General features: G+C 35.1%; 1 protein-coding gene across 1 annotated transcript in view; it reads right to left on the bottom strand.

The window, feature by feature from the left end:
* The window catches only part of LOC140163457 (ERI1 exoribonuclease 2-like), a 30,374-nt gene extending 4,690 nt beyond the window's left edge, over positions 1-25,684 (bottom strand). Inside the window, exons 1-8 of the mRNA XM_072186771.1 lie at positions 25,538-25,684; positions 19,650-19,723; positions 12,865-12,945; positions 11,786-11,913; positions 9,730-9,874; positions 8,999-9,099; positions 4,013-4,094; positions 2,321-2,409 (exon numbers count right to left, since the gene is read on the bottom strand). Coding sequence (XP_072042872.1) covers positions 2,321-2,409; positions 4,013-4,094; positions 8,999-9,099; positions 9,730-9,874; positions 11,786-11,913; positions 12,865-12,945; positions 19,650-19,723; positions 25,538-25,572 — 735 coding nt within the window. The 5' untranslated portion in view covers positions 25,573-25,684. The remainder of the gene's footprint in view (positions 1-2,320; positions 2,410-4,012; positions 4,095-8,998; positions 9,100-9,729; positions 9,875-11,785; positions 11,914-12,864; positions 12,946-19,649; positions 19,724-25,537) is intronic.
* Between the last annotated feature and the right edge of the window lie 5 nt (positions 25,685-25,689).

The raw sequence follows: 25,689 nt of genomic DNA, 5'->3' as shown, positions 1-25,689 counted from the left end.
TGAAAAAATTGTACTTGAATTTGTGGTGTTGGGTGTTGATCCTGTTGTAAAGTACTTCAATATCTACTTAAATTTTCCATCTTCTACCTGAAGACTTGAAATTCCATTATAAGTTTTAATCCTAGTTGATAGTCTCCATAAAGGGTATTCTTACAATGATTCATGGTCTCACATAGGGTATCCATATGCAACACTGCAATGAGCTTTTGTATGCTTCTCAGCCGGACAAAAGATTACTCACTTCAAAGTTAAGTACGCCATCTCCTTTTGTGCCCACCATATTTCAAAAGGCTTATGTCTCAGATGAGGTATATTTTTAAACAGAAGTAGTCTCAGTGAGGATATTGTTTTACCCATTTTTGGTCTTGTATGGGGTCACCTTCGGAACCCCTGGAACTCACTTGGTTACCCAAGCACTTATAAAAGTGACACCCCCTGTGTCATTCAATAGTTCACTAATCATGCCAATCCTCAAATGTCGATGTCCTCCCTCCATATGTAACAAAGCGGACCTATCGTTTTACACACCAAACTTTGATTTAAGTATTTTTACTGAAAATTGTAACAAGTTTTATGCTAACAACACATCAATCTCTACATTCATACATATACATTTAAAATAGAGCTAACATGTTACATTAAATAAATAAATATATACATACAAGCACATTTTTCACTGTTGATAAAATATATTCTACACCTACAGCAAACACCAGAAAAGGTCCTATAGTCCATCAGTCGCTGTTAATTCTATGCTTGACAGACATTAGGCCATACACCCCCTATGGAAGACATCACTTCCACACAGGGAGTGAGAATTTCAAATGGGGGTACCTGAATGGGTGACTGTGACTCCATTTGAAATCTACGCCCCTGTGTGGGAGATTAAGGATTTCAACTGGAATAGCCCATTGTTCGAATAGGTACAACAGAATAAGAATAATGAGGTATTTCTCAATCTTCAAGAAATCTCGATTATATTAATCCACAAATAATAAACAATATAAAATGGGTTTTATTTGATTACAAGATTACTTGTATAATCCATGCATGTTACTCAATCCAACACAAAATACAAATATGCATCTTTATGATTCAGACTTGTACATGTATGTCTCAGTAAAGACTAAGCTTTTTGAAGAAAACAAAAACAAAAAACAGACACTAATAATAAACCTCTTGCATTATATATAAATGTTTGCTATTTTCAGTAGCACACTTAGGGACCGATCGTTATTTACAGCAGGGGGGAATGGGTGTTTTGGCAAAAATATCGACAAAAAATTTCGCGTTCCCCCCTCGCGTCCGCTCAAAATTTTCGCGTTCCCCCTTGTTTTCCAAATTTTCTCCATTTAAAATTTAACAATCCCCCCTCCTGGTTCAACTAAAAATTTCAGGTTCCCCCCTCAAGACCACAAAAAAATTTCATGTTCCCCCCTAAATTTACCCATCCCTCCCCTGCCATAAATAACGATCGCTCCCTTAATTTGTTATATTTAGAAATACATTGTACAACAAAATTTGTTTAACACTTACACAACTACTGTAACTTGTCACAACACGTAATTTCAAGTAGTCATCAACTCATCATGAATACTTAACATCTAAAATACACACTTGCTATATTTGATTTTTACAATAAACTTCAGACATTATTGCACAATATGTTCCTAAACTTTTATCTGGACCTTAGCCACAGACTTATATTGCACAATTACAAATGATCACTATGCTTTACTGAAGGTCGCTGAAAACAATGTTGCACAACCTTAAGCCATATAGTACAATGTGCATTTCTTCTCTTTCATTTACAATTAATTATGATAAAAACATGTCTCCCACATATTGACAGGTACTTGAGACCAGGGGTTCTCAATAAGTGGTCCGCTGACCAATTATGCTTGGCCCTTTATATATCTCTGAAGTGTAAGGTAAACAACAGCATCAAGGTGTATTTGGCCCTCAAATGCAAATCTTGAATATGATTATGGCCCTCTGTGGCACACAACCAAATATAATTGACAACTCCTGCTTTAAAACTTGATTTGCATTTCAAAAAATTTCTTCATGCCATGTAGCTATTTAAATATGGTGCTATTTGCTACAGATTTGTGCTCCAGAGAATGTCGATGTTGCCCTTCATAGTGAAAACTTGTGTTTAACACAGTTGCAACCCTTTTTGACAAAGAATCTTGTGTTCAAGTCAGGTGAGCAACACAGTCAGCGGAAATACATGACACAAATGTCTTATACGGCAGTGTTGGCAATCTAAATGAATGAAATTATTATCTCGCTATCTCATAACGGCAGCGTAACCTACCCTTTGCATGGTCCGTGTAATTTTCATGACGCATCCATCGCATATCATACGCCATGCTAACTTTGCAGTGTTTCTAGAGTCATCCAGTCCTGTATGAGAAAAATAATATATACTTTATAATAACTTTAAATTTTCATGAAGGAGTGAGCCTCAGAATTGTGTGCATGTTAGCGTGCAAAAATTTGCTTCTTTAATGCTAAAATTCTAAGGGGGGTGAAAAGTGCATGTAGCACACAAAAATTTACTATTTTATTGCTAATGCTATTGACTGTGTTATAATATTCCAACTTCTTCTTTTTTTCAAACTTTTTTATTAGTATCACTTTTTTCGCTCTTAAAATCTCTATAAATAAATAACCATACGTGTACATGCGATTATATATTATAAATGTGGTAAGAAATAACCCTCCCAAACTTCAAACTTTCATTTGCAACTAAAATAAAGATTATATCACATCAAAGACAAAACCAATAGCATTCCAAATTAAATTGAGTCTTTCAGTGGTACTCTGTATTATGTGGATTGAAGCAGCATACCCATATCACACTAGAAAAGATGTGTTGAACCCTAATAACAGTACTGAAATTAGATCAATCTTTGTCCAAAAGTCCAAATACCATGACTACTTTTTTCAATAACTATATCTAAAATTTACAGCATATAATAAGTCCAAATCCCGGTGGGTTCAGTTTGTATTTAAAGGTAGGACGTATGACCGTTCCAGGATTTGAAAATGACCCCTATTTCACGGGGAATCGAGGACATTTGCAGCAATTTTACCCCCTATTTTACGCGAAATCAAGGAAAATTTTCCCCCAAATACCTCCCCTATTTTTATCATTTTGAGGACGCATTTTCATTTCACCCCCTTATCACGAGGAATCGAGGACATTTTTTTGAAATAATACCCTATTTTTACCATTTAAGGACGCTTTTGAATTTTTACCCCTATTTCACGGGAAATAAGGACAATAACTTGAAAACTGTAGCGGTAAAACACGGATCAAAGTCCTAGAAATATACCCTATTTTTTTTTTTTTTGACAATTTTGCTCCAAAACACCCCTAATTTGGACAATCGCGAACAATTTTGTCCTCGAAAATTCATGGACATTTCTTGAAAAGTACCCTAATTGGAACCATCATGCGTACACATTGTCAGTGAAGACTGAACCCACCGGGGTCCAAATACCATGACTATTTTTTTCAATAACTATATCTTCTACAATTTACAGCATATAAACATTGAAGCAAAAATTTGATTGTCAAAATGATTATTTTTCCTACTTCCAACTGAATCAGGTTATAAAATATTGATATGGTATCGCATCAATTGTTCCAAGTAAAATCGCATACTTTGTGCCTTTTGTCATTTTATGCCATGATCATTGATTAAAGATTCCATTTAAAATCCACACTATTCCTGGGAAGATTTTGGAAATATCTTCCACAGGGAGTATAATTTCAAATGGAATGAACACATAGGCAGCTCCATTTGAATTTCATACACCCTCTGAGAAAGATTCAACCCGAATCTTCCACAAAGGGAGGGCGAGTTTCAAATGGAGCTGCTAATGTGTTCATTCCATTTGAAATTCATACTCCCCTGTGGAATACATTTCCAAAATCTTCCACAGGGGTAGTGTGGATTTTAAATGGAATAGCCCAATTTATGAACAGTTGATCACTCACCTGAATGCTGCCTACCACTGAACTCAATGCCTACATCTTGCAATGCTCCATGTAATCCTTGAGGTTTGCGCTGGTAATAATTCTACAATGGTATAAGAAAAAATATATTTCAGTTAAACCCAGCTTTGCTAACACTTTCATGCATAGATATTATAACCCCATGAGAACTACCTGCCGATTGGCCAAAATTAATACTGTGTCCAATTTTGAACCAATCAAGGAGGGTATTAATAAGATCATCTGCAAATACAAGTTTGACCATAAATAGTTTAAAGCCTGGTCATAATTGGCAATTGAGATGAGCATTTCAAGTTATCAACCAATCAGAAATGCTGTTAGATGACCAGCAGTGAGTGTCCAGGGGGTTAAAGGAAAGGTGCACAAAGGTGTAGGTGGTCAGACAATCAGCCCATATCTGGCCTTCCTTTAAGGACACTTGAGAAAAATAATGGTCCATTTTGGTACACTCACAAACCACATGTCTCACATCACTTTTCAGAAATGCCAGCCGGGTTAATCAGAAAGATAAGACTCTTATGGTTAATTTTAACCCGGCTGACACCTTTGTCCAAAAATGTTGCACGAAAACCCTAACTAGAGCAGATAGACCAATGTGGCCTCTACTTACTATAAGTATAAAAGGCATGTGAGTTTCATTTGAGACACTAAACAGGACCGGTTGAAGTTTTTCTTCATAATGTAATAACATGTAATAGGTAAATTTAAAAGTAAATGAAATAGTGCAAAGATGACCAGTGTTCAGATGCTGGCATCATTGGCCTACACTAGCATCATGACATCTGACAACTTTGGGCCCTTACCCAAGTTGAGGAAAACGAACGGTTTGTAAAAAAAACAGACCACTGACAAACCTTTGCAATTTGGCATTTCCAACCAAAACCAAAGCGAAGGCTAATTGGGCTTACAAGTATGCCTAGTTCGAAAGTGGCTCAAGTGGAGAAACAAGAAAGCAGCCAAAGAAGACAAGAGTTTTATCAATGTGCCTCATGACCAAGGATGTGATCAATTATTCACTAAGTCCATTTGTATGCATCTGCGAGGCCAGAAAGCAAAATGGCAAGGAGTATCCTGGGGCTACAACATACTAGATGATCACTAGTATTCAGAAGTATTTCGATATCAACCACATAAATTACAAACTGCTAAGTGACCCATCCTTTAAAGAACTGCAGCTCACACTGGACACCGAAATGAAGAGAAAGTCCCAAGATGGCGTAAATAAACCACCTAAACAAGCTCAACCAATATCCGCCAAGAAAGAAGAAGATCAATGGGAGAATGGGAAGCTGGGATCAGACAACCCCAAGCAACTGCTCAATATGATGGTATATCTTTGTGGCCTTCAGGATATTGTAAGAGGGAGGTCAGAATTACAATCCATAAAATATGGCCAAGTCCAACTTGCATGGATAGCAAAGGAAATTGTGTATTAAGGTACCACCAAAGCGTTGCCAGCAAAACCAATCAAGGTGGACTCAAGCACAGTCATCTGAAACCAAAGAACATCATGGCATACCCAGTCAAGCCCCTTGACTGTGTAAGCAATGCCCTGATCTATGCTATGACTGACAACCAGCCTCTCATCGATCTTGTAAAGCAGCGACCGCAGCGTCAACTTCACTTCCTAAGACACATCCTGAAGATGCCTGTGGAGGAGCCCTGTACAAGATATGTTCTACAGTGTATGTTCTATCACATAGCAAAAGGAGACCAGGGCACAAAGGACAATCTATACGACTTATATATAGATGCTGTTGTTGGGGGACTACTAACGATTTACAACCAGATGCTATTGCCTCACTAGCTATTTGGATGGTGGTGCTTGGCTATAATGGATTAATGATATGTATACACCTTCCATGTGACTTTTACCTGCCCGAATAATTCTTGTGCAATGTAAACATTTTGAAAATCGAAGGTGTTACTACATGTATACCTTATATTTTATATGTTCCAAGAGCAATGCATATTTTTTGTGGTTACTAATGAACAAATCTATAATCTTGTTGATTCAAATTGCTATTGTATTGTAAGTTTAATGAGCTTGCTTGCTATATGTTTGTACTGTTTTTAGTAAATAGTTTGTTTTTTGGTAATATATTTGTAAGGTAGTATTTTTCTAACTTTTGTATGGGGGGTCAACATTTTGCAGGCTTATTGCCTTTCATTGTACCTCTTCCATCTTATTGGATTTTGTTATTTTTCTATTTGTATGTTTTTTTAATGATGGAAATAAAATAACTAGGAACTAGGAACTGTTATCAATGTGGGTGGCTTCACCTGTTGCCTTCTCTTACACTCATAAGGTAAACCTCTTACACTCATAAGGTAAAATATACCATTTTTCATCCCCAATGTGGCAGTGACGTCAACACGTTGAAGCAGCAGCTGTTTAGCTTGTACATCTATGTGATGTCTTTAAGCATGTGAGTGTGTACACCAGCACTTTGAGCGATTGCTATTGATTTGAGGCTGTGCAACAATGAAATGCACACTGACGTCACCACCACATGAGGGTGAAAAATGGTACAGCAAGTTGTTACTATATACCTTATACGTTGCTCTCAGGTCTATCCAACTTGTCAATACAGGTGGCTTCACCAGTTGCTTTCTCTTACACTCATAATGTAAACATATTGCAAGGTGTTACTATACCTTATATGTTGCTCTCAGGTCTATCCAACTTGTCAATGCAGGAGGCTTCACCAGTTGCTTTCTCTTACACTCATAATGTAAACATATAGCAAGGTGTTACTATACCTTATATGTTGCTCTCAGGTCTATCCAACTTGTCAATGCAGGAGGCTTTACCAGTTGCTTTCTCTTACACTCATAATGTAAACATATAGCAAGGTGTTACTATACCTTATATGTTGCTCTCAGGTCTATCCAACTTGTCAATGCAGGAGGCTTCACCAATTGCTTTCTTCTACACTCATAATGTAAACATATAGCAAGGTGTTACTATACCTTATATGTTGCTCTCAGGTCTATCCAACTTGTCAATGCAGGAGGCTTTACCAGTTGCTTTCTCCTACACTCATAATGTAAACATATAGCAAGGTGTTACTATACCTTATATGTTGCTCTCAGGTCTATCCAACTTGTCAATACAGGTGGCTTCACCAATTGCTTTCTTCTACACTCATAATGTAAACATATAGCAAGGTGTTACTATACCTTATATGTTGCTCTCAGGTCTATCCAACTTGTCAATACAGGTGGCTTCACCAATTGCTTTCTTCTACACTCATAATGTAAACATATTGCAAGGTGTTACTATACCTTATATGTTGCTCTCAGGTCTATCCAACTTGTCAATGCAGGAGGCTTCACCAATTGCTTTCTTCTACACTCATAATGTAAACATATTGCAAGGTGTTACTATACCTTATATGTTGCTCTCAGGTCTATCCAACTTGTCAATGCAGGAGGCTTTACCAGTTGCTTTCTTCTACACTCATAATGTAAACATATTGCAAGGTGTTACTATACCTTATATGTTGCTCTCAGGTCTATCCAACTTGTCAATGCAGGAGGCTTTACCAGTTGCTTTCTTCTACACTCATAATGTAAACATATAGCAAGGTGTTACTATACCTTATATGTTGCTCTCAGGTCTATCCAACTTGTCAATACAGGTGGCTTCACCAGTTGCTTTCTCTTACACTCATAATGTAAACATATTGCAAGGTGTTACTATACCTTATATGTTGCTCTTAGGTCTATCCAACTTGTCAATGCAGGAGGCTTTACCAATTGCTTTCTTCTACACTCATAATGTAAACATATAGCAAGGTGTTACTATACCTTATATGTTGCTCTCAGGTCTATCCAACTTGTCAATGCAGGAGGCTTTACCAGTTGCTTTCTTCTACACTCATAATGTAAACATATAGCAAGGTGTTACTATACCTTATATGTTGCTCTCAGGTCTATCCAACTTGTCAATACAGGTGGCTTCACCAGTTGCTTTCTCTTACACTCATAATGTAAACATATAGCAAGGTGTTACTATACCTTATATGTTGCTCTCAGGTCTATCCAACTTGTCAATGCAGGAGGCTTTACCAGTTGCTTTCTCTTACACTCATAATGTAAACATATTGCAAGGTGTTACTATACCTTATATGTTGCTCTCAGGTCTATCCAACTTGTCAATGCAGGAGGCTTCACCAGTTGCTTTCTCTTACACTCATAATGTAAACATATTGCAAGGTGTTACTATACCTTATATGTTGCTCTCAGGTCTATCCAACTTGTCAATGCAGGAGGCTTCACCAATTGCTTTCTTCTACACTCATAATGTAAACATATAGCAAGGTGTTACTATACCTTATATGTTGCTCTCAGGTCTATCCAACTTGTCAATGCAGGAGGCTTTACCAGTTGCTTTCTCTTACACTCATAATGTAAACATATAGCAAGGTGTTACTATACCTTATATGTTGCTCTCAGGTCTATCCAACTTGTCAATGCAGGAGGCTTTACCAGTTGCTTTCTCCTACACTCATAATGTAAACATATAGCAAGGTGTTACTATACCTTATATGTTGCTCTCAGGTCTATCCAACTTGTCAATGCAGGAGGCTTCACCAATTGCTTTCTTCTACACTCATAATGTAAACATATAGCAAGGTGTTACTATACCTTATATGTTGCTCTCAGGTCTATCCAACTTGTCAATGCAGGAGGCTTTACCAGTTGCTTTCTCTTACACTCATAATGTAAACATATAGCAAGGTGTTACTATACCTTATATGTTGCTCTCAGGTCTATCCAACTTGTCAATGCAGGAGGCTTTACCAGTTGCTTTCTTCTACACTCATAATGTAAACATATAGCAAGGTGTTACTATACCTTATATGTTGCTCTCAGGTCTATCCAACTTGTCAATGCAGGAGGCTTTACCAGTTGCTTTCTCCTACACTCATAATGTAAACATATAGCAAGGTGTTACTATACCTTATATGTTGCTCTCAGGTCTATCCAACTTGTCAATGCAGGAGGCTTCACCAGTTGCTTTCTTCTACACTCATAATGTAAACATATTGCAAGGTCCCAATCTGTTGTAAAAGTTATAATGAAATACAATTTTATCTTCCTAATTTTATTAAATAAATTGCACAAAAAAGTTTTGTTACACTTTATTACGAATTGACCACGCAAAAGCCAATACACACATACTCACATCCCTCAAAGCGCGTCATGGGTCGATATGCTCCCAAGCCCCTAAGGGCAGCGCAAGTTGACCTCAATGCTGAGTGTGACAGACAACAGGTCCGGGCTGATCCCCTGCTCTTTATGAAAAGGACTGCAACTTTTCCATGTCCAGATATTGCTCATGCTGGTACATGGGACCACCATTTTATGTGACTCTCCGTACCACAGCACGCTATGCACCAACTGTGGTATCTGCACGTTTAGGGCCACAATGAGTGGGACAGAGGAGAAATTAGAAAGGTCATGATCTTGCAACCTTCCGACCGATAACCATGCGCACCAAACTACACAACCACCCTCTACCTCAAGGCTAATACTGTAGTGGCTCGCCATTGCCTTCTACAAGGTGGACTTAGGATAAGCAACATTTCCCTTCTCTCAGTTCATCCGCCACAGGACTGCCGTTGACTTTGGAGGTCAACTTGACTGAAGACAAAAATAAAAGGGTGGGGTGTATCTAGAAAGTGGCTTACCTGACCATGTTACAAATGTACACAGCTTCTTGCTATCATCTTGAGTTGTGTTGTAGGCTATACCTTTTTCTGCTTCCAGTTTTCTTAACCATCTAGAGAACTGACTTAAGCATACACGTATAGGAGGACCAGATTCAACCTGAGCCTGGGTGAAAATAAAATGAGTATAAAACTAGTTAAATCTTATCTATATCTGCAACATACACGCCTCTGCACACACAGCGTGCACACACTGGAGTCGAGTATAATTTATTTAAAGAGACTTTTACAGGAAAACTTTTCCATATGTGGACATACCTAATATATGGAAGGGAGGGGGTATACTATGCACAAAGCATTGTCTCTTTTATATTGTTCAAGCAGACTAGCATGCTCACACACACTGAATATGACCAGGCATTGGGCTATTCCAGTTGATATCCATAAACTCCTTATGGAAGACATGACTTTAAACTCCAACACAGGGGGTGCAGATTTCAAATGGAGCTACCCACTCAAGTAACCCAATTTGAAATTCCCACTCCCTGTGTATAAGATTAAGGATGTTTTCCAGGGATATATGGAATTCAAATGGAATAGCCCTTTCATCCACATAGTCTACTTTGCATTTTCACTGAAATTTGCAACTTTCTTACATGGCATGTCATGTGTAAATCCCCAAATGAGGGTAGCTCTGAATAGAACACCCCCACCCCTACCCACACACTGTGATGCCTATTCTCTCAAGGCCATGCAGGTTGCGACATTTTCAGGAGCATCAGGATCAATGAACAGTGGTACAAGCATAACAACCCCATGATGGGATATGATGGCACAGCGGTCTAAGACTGACTTGTAATCATAATGTAGCTCAAAGTTGTGGGTTCAAATCCCCACAGCATCAACATGTTATGCACTAAGGCAAGTCTCTTCACTCCTACTTCCTCTCCACATCCAGATGTACAAATGGGTACTGACTTTATTCAATGCTGGGAAGGATAACAGACTTGCTGTGGAGGTGTAGTGATCCCCCTGCAGCAACATTACATGGAGGAGTCTGGAACAATTGCTTAGAAAGAGAGATGGGCACTCCAACCTATGACCACAGGTTTGTCTCCTTAACCTATTTTTATAGCATTTAATAGTTTTTTCTGCTATGTGAAATACACCCTAACTCAACTAAACTTCAAAAGAAATGGGACTATTACACTTTTATAGTCAGTATACCTTCCTAGAGTCAGTAAAGTAAAACCAAATTTTTAGATTTTCTCAAAAACTGTTAATTTTTGCAGGAATCTGTTATGCTAGTTGAATTCCTTGCATTATATCCATTCCAAAAATGTATACTTCATATACTTCTCATCATTACATAATAGAGATACAATAAAAAACATTATTATTTATATCAGGCTTTTGAGCGATACAATAAAACTGTATATTGTACAATATTTGCAAAATACCGGATGCAATACAATATTTTTAAAATATTGTATGCAGCAGATATCAGCGTCTGTCGTCACAAGCGTTACCAGCACCAACTCGCGTCATGATACAACAGCACAACAATACACTACAGACACCGTAACGGCTCACTGGAGATTTACGTACTGTATAAACAAGTAAAATCACAAACTTAATTAGCGGCAATTCTGGATGATGATAACCTTAGGAAATATAATCCACATCTACAAATAAACCTATATATAATTATTCAGAAATTGTCTTGGGAGAGTAAAGAGCAGAAAACAAGCAGGTCAAAAGGTAAGCTTACATTACAAAACACATTGGTTATTGGTTAAACGTGGTGGCAAGGTAAGCTTAAAATTTCATTTTACCGCATAGCAAAAGCCTGATATAAATAATAATAATAATATTGAATGGCTTTGAGTGTGATACAAGAAAATATTGCACTTTCGATAGAAAAATATTGCATTAAATCTTCGACTTTCGTGCAATATTTTTCTATCTCGTCAATATTTTCTTGTATCACACTCAAAACTCATTCAATATTATATAAATATCTAAATTACTGACTCGAGGAAGGGTACAGACTGTACAATGATGTCAAGCATTTTACCTGTGTTATTCCTGTGAATTCTGTGCAGAAGTCACTCAGTATAGGGTTTTCTTCAGGCAAAACATAGGTGTGGAATTCTGACTCTACCTCACCAGTGCTAGTGTTTAGTAGCACAGCAGGAAACTCAACTGAAAAGGAAAAACAAAAGAATTGTTATGAATAGTTCATGGTAAAAATCCAGCATATTCTCAATTTCAAACCCTCTGTCAGCTTGTCTACCTTTGTCAACACTAATACAGTATAGCACTAAAATTTTTGTGAGGTATTTAAATTTGCATTTTTTTCGCTGTTAATTTCAGAACTTCGTATTGTAAAGCCCACAAAAATATTTTTTACTCAGGCTTTAATGTGTATTACTGTTTGCAATCACAAATATAAGAAACCACAAAACATTTTCATTTTCAGCGTATTCAAAGCTCCACATTAGTGAAAACCCCATGTCAATACGACCTTTGGTTACAAAGTTACAACAATTTGAACATCGTTGTACATTAAAATGTAAGAAACAGAGAAAATCAAGTTTATAAGTACTTTAACCCTACAACTACAAAGGGGTGGGGTTGTACACATGTACCACCCCCAAGACTTTTTATCTGTCATAAAAACACATGCATTTACGCCGAAACGACCTAAGCTAATCGTAGATACATCCTTTGCGCTAATTTTGGTGATAAAATGTCACCCCAGCACCTTACACAGGGGTAAGAATGGCCATCAAAGATGACCATGGGGGTGGTGTGGCCCCTATGATTTTCATTTCACGCTTGTGAAATTATTTCAAGAGCTACTGACTTTTTACTTGTTAGTTAGGTGAAAATAGTAATTTCCTTTTATATTTAGCAGAAAATTCGTTGAAAATCACATTTTTGAAGAAATTTTAAACTGAAAATCAATTTTGCCTATACTTTTAGAGATCAGACAAGGGTTGATTTCATCAATCATTGCTGTCACTAAGAACCGAGTCACTCCTATGGAGAAAAAAATGATGTTTCATACATGTAGGGCAAATTCTGTACATGTACACTTCTATGGTACTGGCATTTGGTATTGTGGAACCTATTAGTGAGTGACATACTTACTTATTTCCTGGCCTACATTCTTCTTGTCTTTCCAGCATGTGGACTCAAAATCTATCACTACCAGATAGGAAAATATTTGACCTTTATTACAGGAAAGAAAAAAACAAAAGAGTGTTACCCGGTAACAATATTTTTAAGCCATTGTGTTTTATAATTTTACAAGCATCATGCAGGCCCCACACTTTAAAAAGATTTTATTCTACCATGTTCCATGTGTGTGCAATCTTGCAGTATAGATAAATTGCATACTGGGCCAGTGGCGTGTTTCACTAAGCGTTACGACTCGTCGTAAGGGGTGTCAACCGTACGTAAACTCCGTGAACCGTTCGTAAGTTACGAACAGTACGTAAACTTGTTTCACAAACAGTCTGCGACTTCGTAAACAGTACGTAAATGAGGCAAACGCGCCGTAACTTTATGAGCACCTCAAGGGGTGTTCGTAAGTACGGTTAAGCACATTTTGCTGGCTAATTTGCATACAGCGCACCCATGCCATGCATGCATGCCCGGGCATGCATGGCGCGGATCCCGCTCAATCTGATATTAAAATTGTACGATAGGCCTATCTCGATTTAGGCCTATTTATATAATTTACTTTTATTTATTCATGTATTCATTAATTTTTATTTTGGCCCACTTATTCACTAATAGGTCTACTTTATTAATATCTTTCTTTCTTTATCTATATATTTATTATTAAACGAAATAATGACGGTTTAAGCTAAATGTTAATAGAGCTCAGAAAAACAAAATTCAAACAAAACAAAACCAAGCAAAGGAACAATTCACTTTCCCGTCGTCCTCACCCTCCTTCATTCCCAATTTCTGCACCACTTTCCTCCCAGCCAGCTGTGCAGAAAAACAGAACAAAAAATAAAGAACAAGAAGTAAAGATAGGGAAGCCAAAGGAAGAAGACAAAACGCTAACAAAAGAGGAAAAAAGAAAGAAAAGGACAAAGTAAAAAAAAGGAATTCAGCCAAAGAATGTAAACTGAAAGCAAAACGTCAGAAAGCGAAAAGGTAAAAAATGAGAATCGAAATCAAATAAAAAGAAAGATAAAGAAATAAAACGTGCAAAAAAGATAAAAAAAGGAAAGAATGTTAAAACTAAAGAAGGAAGATAGAAATGAGAATAAACGAAGGAACAAATGAATGAATGAATGAATGAAAGCATGAAAGAAAGAAAGAGAGAAAAACGAGTTGTTTAATGTTTGAGCATTTATCGATTTATATATATTATTTACTGTTATTTTACTTTATATTATATGGCCTACTTATTCACTTATATTTATTTATTTATTTATTTATTTATTTATTTATTTATTTATTTATTTATTTATTTATTTATTTATTTATTTATTTATTTATTTATTTATTTATTTATTTATTTATTTATTTATTTATTTATTTATTTATTTATTTATTTATTTATTTATTTATTTATTTATTTATTTATTTATTTATTTATTTATTTATTAGTTAATTAATTCATAAATTTATTCTTTCATATACGTTAGATACTTGGGCCGGGGCCTATCAATTTAAAATTATCTTTTGTTACTATATACTTACATGTTCATTCTATATTTCTTATTTTCATTAAGTTTTATTGATATATTATATAGGCCTATGTTTTTATGATTGTTTTGTAAACCTGAGAAGGCTAATGATAACTCCCGAGTGCATCAAAAATAAACGAATAAATAAAGGCGCTTTTAGTCAATGTGACCCCTTTGAAAAAGAGAATCTTGACTCAAGTCAATTATGTATAAGCATCTTTAAAGTTAGTGTTGGAAGAAAATGATTATTTATTTACTAAAAAACTGTTTTAATTCACCACTTTTCTTTTCTTCTTTACTTTCCTTATTTTCCTGTTTTGTTCTTTCATTTTCCTTTACATTCGTTTGAATGTTTTTCTTTCAAGCTTTTTTTGCTGCCTTATTTTTCCCCATTACTGTTGTTTGTAGGCCCAGGCTATCCCCTGATGTGCGTGTAAATCTGATTGTGATTATTGCATCAGTTTAGGCCTTTCAATTTTGTAATTATAATTTTCAAAATTGGCACAAGCGCTTTGCCGTCTTTAAACTTGTACAAACATTTTTGAGCACAGAAAAACCACCATTTATGAAAATATGCATTACCCAAATTTGGGTTTGATTTTGTTACTTTGTATGTCTTTTTATGTATATGTATAGCATTTATTTACAACAATAACAAACACTTTATAATACTACAAGTAAAAAGATAAATCGGTACGGAAGCAAGTAAGGAAAAACATTTTGGAGCATACAGCAAAAAAGACAGAAAGTAAATACAAAAACCGAGGAAAAAATAAGATACAGAACGAAGAAAGAAGTCACGAATACATAATAGAAATAATGGCTGGATGAATGAAAGAGAGCAAGAAATAAAATGACAAAGGGAAAACAGGCATGAGCAGATGAGGGAGTGAAAGAAAGTAGAGTTAACAGAAATTCAACAATAGAAGACATGTAATGGAAAAATGAAATGATATATGAGGTATCCCAAAAGTCTCTTTACCATTTTCAACCACTATATCTCTCACAAGTATAATCGTAAGGATAATTCAAATACATAATTTGAAAAGAGCAAACTTAGCATAATTTACTTTCTTTGAAAGCATTAAAACCATTTTTAAACTACTCAAATATATGGATATTCCATTGAGTTCATTGTCCTTTTTAAACCAAAGATATCAACTTTTATATATCCATGTCAGGTAAGTTTACTCATGATGTTTACCAATTAAATTGAAATATTTGAATTTTGGACTTCCGAAGTTTTAAAAACTCTGTCACTACTCAAAACAAGAAAATACTCAATTAAGTTTCAGCTTCAACGGCCATGATGTTGTCAAAAATTGCTTCAATGCCAAGCACCTCTACATGTATATGGGCTTGATTGCACCTTCACATCAACTTTGATTGCACCCTCACGTCAAAGTTTAGGTACTGCGGTTAGCTTGTATATTTTAATATACTTTATATAATTTCATTTGAGACTATGCAAGGAAAAGTCATCTAATAATCTATCAAAGTAATGATTTCATTTTACTCAGTATAAGGTATGTTTTCCCCTTTAATTACTCAGTTTAATATTATGAAATGCTGCCCAGCCAATTTAAATAATCTTGTGATATTAAAAATAGCAACCCCAACATAAAATCAAGAAGATGTTTCACCTGTTGCCAATTTTCGTACACATCTTTTTAAATTTGATTGTAGACCTATATCACAAACATTGTTTTTATCATTTTGTGACCAATACTAAGCTATTATTAATTGTAGACACATGTATGGAATGCCTGAGCGGACATAAATATGAAATTTGACAAGATGTCTATCAAACTAAACGATATGCATGTCGAACTTAACTACCTACCTGTCGAACTTTAACGGCATACCTGTCAAACTAAACGATATGCATGTCAAACTTAACTATCTACCTGTCGAACTTTAACGGCATACCTATCAAACTATTAACGATATGCATGTCCAACTAACTATCTACCTGTCGAACTTTAACGGCATACCTGTCAAACTAAACGATATGCATGTCCAACTAACTATCTACTAGTACCTGTCGAACTTTAACGGCATACCTGTCAAACTAAACGATATGCATGTCCAACTAACTATCTACCTGTCGAACTTTAACGGCATACCTGTCAAACTAAACGATATGCATGTCCAACTAACTATCTACCTGTCGAACTTTAACGGCATACCTGTCAAACTATTAACGATATGCATGTCCAACCGTATCTACATATGTACCTGTCAAACTTTAACGGCATAACTTCAAACAAAAACCCTAATATATCTTTGACTCTGCAGAGTATAGCGGATGCTAACTCCAAATCCGGAATTGTCCTATGTCTCCTACACTGAAAGATTTGTTAGATCTATTGGATGAAAATTAATTATTTATCATCACATTATCTTCATGAATGTTTCCTTACGAGCTTCCTTGACACTTTAGTTGGTTGCACTAGTTCCATATGTTCTTATACAGACCTGATCTACATGTTATACATGTTATTTTAAATATATAGACCTTATAATGAACCATATAAAACCACGCCCAATCGGGTAATCATATGGTCCTCATAATAAGGCTCTCTTATATATGTACATTAAATAACGCTGCACTGTAGGCCTATGTATAGAACTTTATAAAAAAAAAGCATGCCTAAAACGGGCTCTTTATCATAGTTTCAACCAACAAAACCAAAGTATGTTGTATTTTCAAACTTGTTCATTATATCGGTTTGTTTTCTTAGTCTTATCTAGACCAGATACATCCATATAAGTAATGAAGATTAAAATATAACACGCTTATGTGTTTGATCCACATTATCTACCATTTTGATTATCAAAATGTTAGGCAGTCATTTGGTATATAGGTGCGACAAAACAGCCTAAAATGGGCATTTATCCTAAGATCAAACGCAGCAAAATGTAGCTGATGAAAAAAGATCAAATGAATTTGATCATAGTTAATCGAAACGCGTCCTACAATAGCTTCCAACAAGTTTCTTAAAATATTTAAAGAACCTCTCGTGTCTATTCGATATTCCTATATATTTTAGGAATAATTTTGGCTGAGTGGAATTTTAATATAAAACCACATTATCATGATTATGCGGCCTCCATGTGCATGTTTTGCAAAAAGCAAAAATTATAGTTAAGAGTGCACCAAAATATTGACATACTTTTTTGTATTTCAACACAATAAAAAGCTATCTTGTCATGTTTCTCTACAAAGTTCTAATTGATAACTAAACAGCAGATTGCGTAACTCTATCACTCTTTAAACATCAAAGACATAGGCTATTTTTTCTTTAGTTTTTTTAAATGCGTCTTTTTTTTTAGTCATTCATTTTTTTTCGCCGTCATTTTTTTTCGCCGTCATTTTTTTCTTCTTCGTCATTTTTTTTTAATCGTCATTTTTTTTTCGTCATCATTTTTTTTTCGTCGTCATTTTTTGGACATGCATGTCGTCATGTTTTGACGTACAGGGCGTTATGCTCGACAGGTACAGTGTTGTGTTCGATATACACTGCGTTATGCTCGATAGGCACAGCGTGAGGTTTGACATGCATGTCGTTGAATTTGACGCATAAGTAGTGAAGTTTGACATGCATATCGTTAAAGTTTGACGCGTATGTAGTGAAATTTGACATGCATATCGTTAAGGTTTGAGGGGTATGTAACTAAATTTGATAGATAGGTCGTTAAATTTCGCATTTATGTCCGCTCTGGCTTGCCATACACATGCTATTATTGTAAGAGAGGAGGCTAAAGTATCGGTGGTGTTTTTGAGCGAACCATTATTAATATATATTTCACCGTCACGTGTCGTGCTATAATTTCTTTTATACGGGCCTACTAGTATGCTTTTCTTTATATTCGATGAAATGTTTTGCATTTAACATTGACCAAAAACTGGTCATGTTAGATATCAAAATTTCCTCTTTGCGAAAATCTATATTCATATTGTTCATAATCTAATGTACAAGATGTAGCAAAATCTTTAAGGAACTTTTGTGACACCCTTTAGATTTAATACAGAATGGAAGAAAAAGAGGAAAGAAGAAACAAAGTAGGGAAAATAAATATATTGTTGTTGTGATTTTGAAATAAAGTTAGCTGATTGGTTGTTTGATTGAGTGATTGATTGATAGATAGAAATAAGAATGAAGAAGAACATTATATTAATTTAGAAGAAAGAAATATAAACTATAAAAATGACAGAAAGTGGATAGAAAGGAAGGGGAGAAGTAAAATTGCAAAGAACAGAAGAAAATGAAGGAATGACAAATATATGAACCAAGAATAGTTCAACTTATAAAAAAGTGACATTAAGAAAGCAAGAACAAAAAGCGAGCCTGTTTATAAAGTGGAAAGGTGAAAACCCCGAAGTTTTAAAAGAAAAGAGATTCATGAAATAATAGTAAAAAAGGGAGAGAAACAAAGAAAAGAGAAGGAAGTAAAAAGAGAAACATAAAGTCAGAATGTATATTATGAGGTGGAAGGAAGAAACGTGATAAAAACGCAAAGAAAGAAAGAAAAGAAAGAAAGAAAGAAAGAAAGACAGAAGAAAGAAAGAAAGGAAGGTAGAAAGAAAATAAGAAAGAAAGAGATAAAGAAAGAAAGAAAAAGAAGGAAATATAGACCTATAAACATTGCTAAATAGGGCCTACATAATACAAATCACAATTATAAAAAGACCGCAATTATAAGCGTGCATGTGCGCGTATGGGGTTTAACTAAGGCGTCACGCAGTGTTTAAAACATGTTTATACGCAGAGTTTACGTACAATCAGACTTACGACTCATCGTAGCCACGTACAGTTTAGTGAAACAGTTTTACGTACAGTACGTGGCTACGATCAGTCGTAAGAGACCGTTCGTAAGTAACGCCAAATACTGCACGTAGGAACCCTACTTACGTACATCTTAGTGAAACACGCCACAGGTCATTGAATATGAGGGCTTATTAAATTGGGCCATTCTGTATCATCCAATGGGTTACACCTGATTATCCCCCCCTTCAAATTGGCTCAAATTTGAATTTAGGCTGCAAAATCTAAAAAGATATTACAGCCCATACTAAAGCTGATGTAAGATTGAAACTGACCCCATGCAAGGAGCATTATGTTGATAACCCATATTAAAATGGAGGATTCTCAAGTCACTGTACATTTATTTTATCAAGTTATATGAAACCAACAGCTTTGTAATTTTAATCACGGTACTTACATGTTCTGCCAGCTTTTTTCAAATCCCTGCTTTGTTGTGATGTACAAGATCTCTTTCTCAACAGCCCAAGTTTCCTACATGTATAAATTTTAAAACAACATTTATAAGATCTGAGACATTAAAAAATGCACACATTCATCAGTCAAAATACAGCTTTTTTTTAGAAAAGTGGAGGATGATGCTGTGGATCATTTATGCAATTAAAAAAATGAAGGTTTTATTTCAAACTCAAATAGTGACCAGCAAGTCAAATTGTTAGAATTTACATTATCACACCTTTGAAACAGACATAATGCAATTTGTAGGCAGCAGTTTAAATCAGCGCCAATATTGCAACATTGAAACAAAAAACTTCAAACATTCCAACCCCACCCATCCCCCCGTAAGCAATGAGGATAAAGTGTCTTGCCAAGGACACAACATGTTGACAAGTGCTATATAATGGATTATGAGTCAGGTGCCTTATCCACTCCAAGGACAAACCTAGCTTATTGAAGGAGTGAATGAACTCAAGACTCAAGACTCAGCCACACTGCCCACGCATGCTCCTCAACAAAGGGCATTTCATGATCCACAGCATCATCCCCCCACTTTTCTCAAAAAAAGGTTGAGATTTTTGTATCACAAACCCCCGGCTACATAATGTTTATACATGTACAAAACAAAAATTCTTGCAGATTAATTTGTATAGCCAAAATATTGTGAAATTACGTTCTGGTCCCGGTTCTGGTACACCAGAACGAAATTACAATGTTTCACATCTATAAGACTGGCCCACTTTTAGACGTAACAAGCTTGTAGTTGGTGTAATACACAGTCATAATGCATAAATTTACTCACAAACACAAAATTGGAATCAACTGTTTTTTTTGGGAATATCAGCTTTTTTGTGGATATCTACCTGCCAGTCATAAAAAGAGGATGCTAATAATTATATTTTGCAGTACCGTAAAGCTTTAACGAGCGCATATTTTATGTGTACATCGCCTCCTTGTCATGCAGCACCCTGTGCTGTGTTGGACATCCTATTGAAGATTACACAGTCACAGTATAATGCCAGGTGAATTCAAATTTGCCATCAAACTGCATCATTTTATATATCAAATTAAAGCCCTTGAGTAAAGAAAGCCAAAACTAAAACCTTTTTGTCATAGCACTTTCCGTAGCAAAGTTACATCTTGTCAAAGATTGACTTTCATCAAAAAGATTCAGTCAGTCGTGAGCACGGTCGCTAATGAGCTCAATTTCACGATATCTTTGCAAAACGAATTAATCTGCAAGAAATATTTTGTACATAAACATTATGTATAGCCAGAGGTTTCCAGTGATATAAAAATCTCAACTTTTTTTGAGAAAAGTGGGGGGATGAGGCTGTGGATCACGAAATGCCCCTTTAATATAGAAAATGTGTTTAACTAAGCTAAAGTTTGCCTGGCATATATAACACAGTTAGCTAACGTCAACGAGTCCGCTAATACTTAATAAACGCACTTCTCAAGTTCTGATTTAATGACTGGCTGCTGAGCCTGAGGTGACCTGCTGTTGCCGAATTGGTGAGTGGAAATTTTAAGCTGGTTTCATACTACCCTGCCGCTTGCCGCTGAGCGGTGTGGCGCACACGCATTGCATGCAGACAAATGGACACAATTTCAATTATTCTGTCGGTCGGACATCCGGGCTATCTCTAGTCTCGGGCCCAAGCTGCATGTGGCTCACGGTTTGTTGTGTACAACAGAAACCGGCTGTGAAGGAGGCTACATAGCGATGTTGCTGGAGTGACATTCAATTTCGGAAAAAAAGCGACACTTTCGACCATGGAATTTAATTTTAAGTTTGTCAGTATATAAGCGGTAAATCAAGTAAGTTTCTTTCACTCTGAAGACTTAGAAACGGTTGTTTGATTCCACTGACTATTTGCGATCGAAATTTACATTACACCAATGTCTGACAAAAATCATCAACAAAAATCGAATCACGGACTTGTTTTCACTCGAACATCATCAACCGGAAGTGACGTGACACGGACCGACAGAATAATAAACTAGGCTTGTCATTGGTTGAAACGCCCTGCCGCTTGCCGCAGCGGCAAGCGGCAGGAAAGTATGACAGGCGCTTAAGCCATACACATTGTTAGCTCTGACTTTGCAACTGCACAGTAGTACACACTACTGCAAAATAAATATAATCATATAAATATTATGAATGCTGGGACGGTTCGCACCCTTTCAATTTCGGACCGTGCACTTTCGCCCCCTTTCTATTTCTTCCACCCGTGCACTTTCGCCCCTTTTTTATACCGCTGGTATTGTGCTGCTGTCATGCTGTTGATTGATGCACGATCGATTGCTTGAACTCCCGGCAATGCGGGGTAGTATGTTTATAGTACTGGGCCGTCGGGCATGCACTTATTAAGTCATGATAAACCGGGAAGGAAGGAAAGAAAGGATATTTTAAAACAAAATAGAGGAACGATTTTTTTTTCTCAGAATATATTACAGGCCAGATATTTTAGCAGCAGGCTTACCCAAAATAATGAAATAATTAGAATTCAATGATAAAAATAGTAATAATAATAAATTTATATTTAATTATTAATTATAATATGTATATAAAAAACAGGGGAAATTTTTTTCAACTGACGACCAAAGGATGGATCCAAAAGGATCATACAAGTGTCAACAAGCAATGGATAAAATTAAAAACAATGAAAGTATGACACAAAATCCAATGGGGAGTAACACAAAACATATAAACAAAGTTAATTTAATAATATAATATTATGATAATAAAAATATGATAATAATAATAATAATAATAATAATAATAATAATAATAATAATAATAATAATAATAATAATATTAACAATGATAATAATATAAACAAAGTTAATTTAAAAATATAATATGATGATAATAATAATAATATGATAATAATAAGAATAATAAGAATAATAACAATGATAATAACCCAGCAAACACAAAAACTTTTTTAAAACGTTTTAAATAAGTTATATTTTGGGTTTTGGTTTTGGTTCAGGTAAAAACGTTTTAATAACATTAAAATGTCGGGTTATATAAAGGTCATGAAATCGTTTTAAACGTTTTGTATGAAAACACACTACAACAATATTTTTAAAATGTTTTCGAAATGTCATTGTAAACTATTTTTGCAAAAATTTTTGGCCAAATATTTTGTCAACACTTAAATAACATTATATTAAAATATTTGCACCAGGCAAACACAGAAATGTTCTTAAAATGTTATTTACAAAACGTTTTAATAACATTTAAATGTCGGGTTATATAAAGGTCACAAAAACATTTTAAAAACGTTATTGTAAATATTTTGGGCAAACATTTGTTATTTTTTCTTCTCTTTTATAACAATCTGATCAGAATGATTTGCACCAAGGTTTCAAAAACGTCTTTGGAATGTTATTAAAACGTTTTTATACCATTTATATAACCCGACATTTAAATGTTTTCTGTAAAACATTTGTGTTTGCTGTGCAGTAAATTACGAACAAATGTTTTTAATGTTATAAAAACGCTTTTATACCATTAATCTACCCTTTATATAACCCGACATCTAAAGGTTTTCTGACAACCTTGTATAACCTTTTGCGAATGATGTCGAAAACGTTTTGTGTTTGCTGGGAAGGGGCTGTGCAATAATTATTTCCCCCCCCCCGGGGGTTAAGAAAGAAAGAAGAAAGAAAAACAAAGAAAGAAAGAAGAAGAAAGAAAGAGAAAGAAAAAAAAATAAAAAAGAAAAAAAAGAAAAAGAAAAAAAAAATAAATACAAAGAAATAAAGACGAACTGAACAAATCTAATTGATAGAAATAAATTATTATGTGCAGAAACATTTAAAAACAAGACATGTTTCAAAAGAAAAAGCAGCTTTCTTGATAAAAAGAACAGAAAAAAAGGCACTATAAAAAAGAAAGAAAGAAAGAAAGTCATCCCCTTTGCACGATCTTCTTTATTAATATCTAAGAAATAGATGCTATTACATTATTGACATCTTCGAGTTCAAACATCCTGCCTTAAAATTGTCGGTATAAACATCTTTATTTATTCCCTGGTATAAAGTATAAAGCGGATTAAGATACCGCGTAAGATATGCCGTGGTGTTAATGAAGCATCGTCATAATGAGTCCGTGATTGACAGGCCGGTAAACAAAATGAATCATGAACATATAAATGTCAATCATTTACAATGCAGAATTGGATAGCATTTTTTCCACAAATTTGTTTATTTACTTATGTTATTTATTAAAACCATATTTATACAGGGTTACCCTTCAGATAAATCTGCTAAATCTGCCCTGTGTCATGAAAACAATATACATAACAATTTGTAGAATTATACATAGGCCCTATATATGTAAGAATTTTTAAAAACATAAACATCAAAAATCATACATCAAATATATCAAAATTCATTAAAGTATTTACATTTCTTTGTTTTATACAATTTATGTAACACTCGCAGAAACATCTATATTAAATTAATTAAGAACACAGACTTAAATACATCATTCATTAAAAGACATAAAAGTTAAAACATTTGGTTCATTATTTACATTTCTCATTAAAACGAACAGAAAACTTTCCTGATTAATAATATTTTGTATTTGGCAAAGAATAAGGATGCAATTGTAATATTTCTCAATGTGCAATCGTAGCATATTGTTCAGTAAATAAATATCTTTGTATGCATGTATTTCTTGACAAGTTTATACCGGCACGCGGCCGCGGGGCACGGGGACTTGTCAAGCAATCGATCGTGCGTCACTAGGCATATGGCACTTTTGCGAGTCTGTTTACGGTACCATTGATTGAACCCACACCATACCCGGCGCTTTCCCGTAAGCCATCCGGATCATTACATAATGGGTTGAAGAAGTCACACCTTATGTCAAGCAATCGATCCGGTACGGGTATGTTCTGGGACGAATATATGCGTGCTACTGCCTAGTCACCGTAGGCTACCATTGCATTGATTGAACCCATGTCACGCCCGGCGGCGCTTCATGAAGTTTCGGCGTACTAGTGGCAGCTAATACTCGCGGTGAAGAAAGGTGGCGAAAGTCAGCACAGCATTATCACAAAGCTGCTGCCAGGCATTTGTTTTGCTTTGTGCGCATTTGTCTTTGAGAAATTTGCTAAATATTTTTTCCCATTAGTTTCATGTCAAAGAAGATCAATTCGCAACATAAAGATGGGATAAAATTATAAATTATAAGCCATCAAATTTTTGGCCATATCAATATTAGGCCCTATATAAATTTTATAGGCCATAAATAATTGAACACTAAATTATATAGCTATTAATAAAGTACTAATAAGGTAACATAATTCTAATAATAATAATAATAATAATAATAATAATATAATATGATAATAATAATAATAATAATAATAATAATAATATAATAATTATATAAAAATAATAAATAGGCCTAAAATAAAATAAAATAGAAATGAAATAAAATAGGCCTAAGTAAAATAATATAACAAATCAAAAACATAATGAATACCAATCTTCAGTCGAAGCACATTTAATATATTGTAATAATATAGGCCTATTAAATTCAATCGAACCGGAGAGTCCATCAACATCCCGGGTAAACATACTATTTGCTTTTGTACACGCTGGACTCAGTACCGGTACTGCAAACACAGACAATGTACCGCCGGGAGTTGAAGCGATCGATCATCAATCAACAGCAGCACATTACCCGCGGTTTAAAAAGGGGCGAAAGTGCACGGTGCGAAATTGAAAGGGGGCGAAAGTGCACGGGTCCGAAATTGAAAGGGTGCGAACCGTCCTGTTTCCAATATTATTATATAGATCACGAACATGGCGAAAAGTTAAGCTTACCTGGCAAGCTCTTTTGTTGATTTCATTGCTGCCATTTAATGATGATATCTAATATCATATCATATAACACTAATAAGCTGTTAGTTTTATCATTATTTTTTCTATACAGGAGAACACTCTTATCGTGTTTCATTTGTCAAGCTTCGATTTTG

The sequence above is a fragment of the Amphiura filiformis genome, chromosome 11, assembly GCF_039555335.1.
Source record: "Amphiura filiformis chromosome 11, Afil_fr2py, whole genome shotgun sequence".
Lineage (NCBI taxonomy): Eukaryota > Metazoa > Echinodermata > Ophiuroidea > Amphilepidida > Amphiuridae > Amphiura > Amphiura filiformis.
Note: the sequence above shows the minus strand (reverse complement) of the source record. Positions and strands in the feature narration are given on the sequence as shown.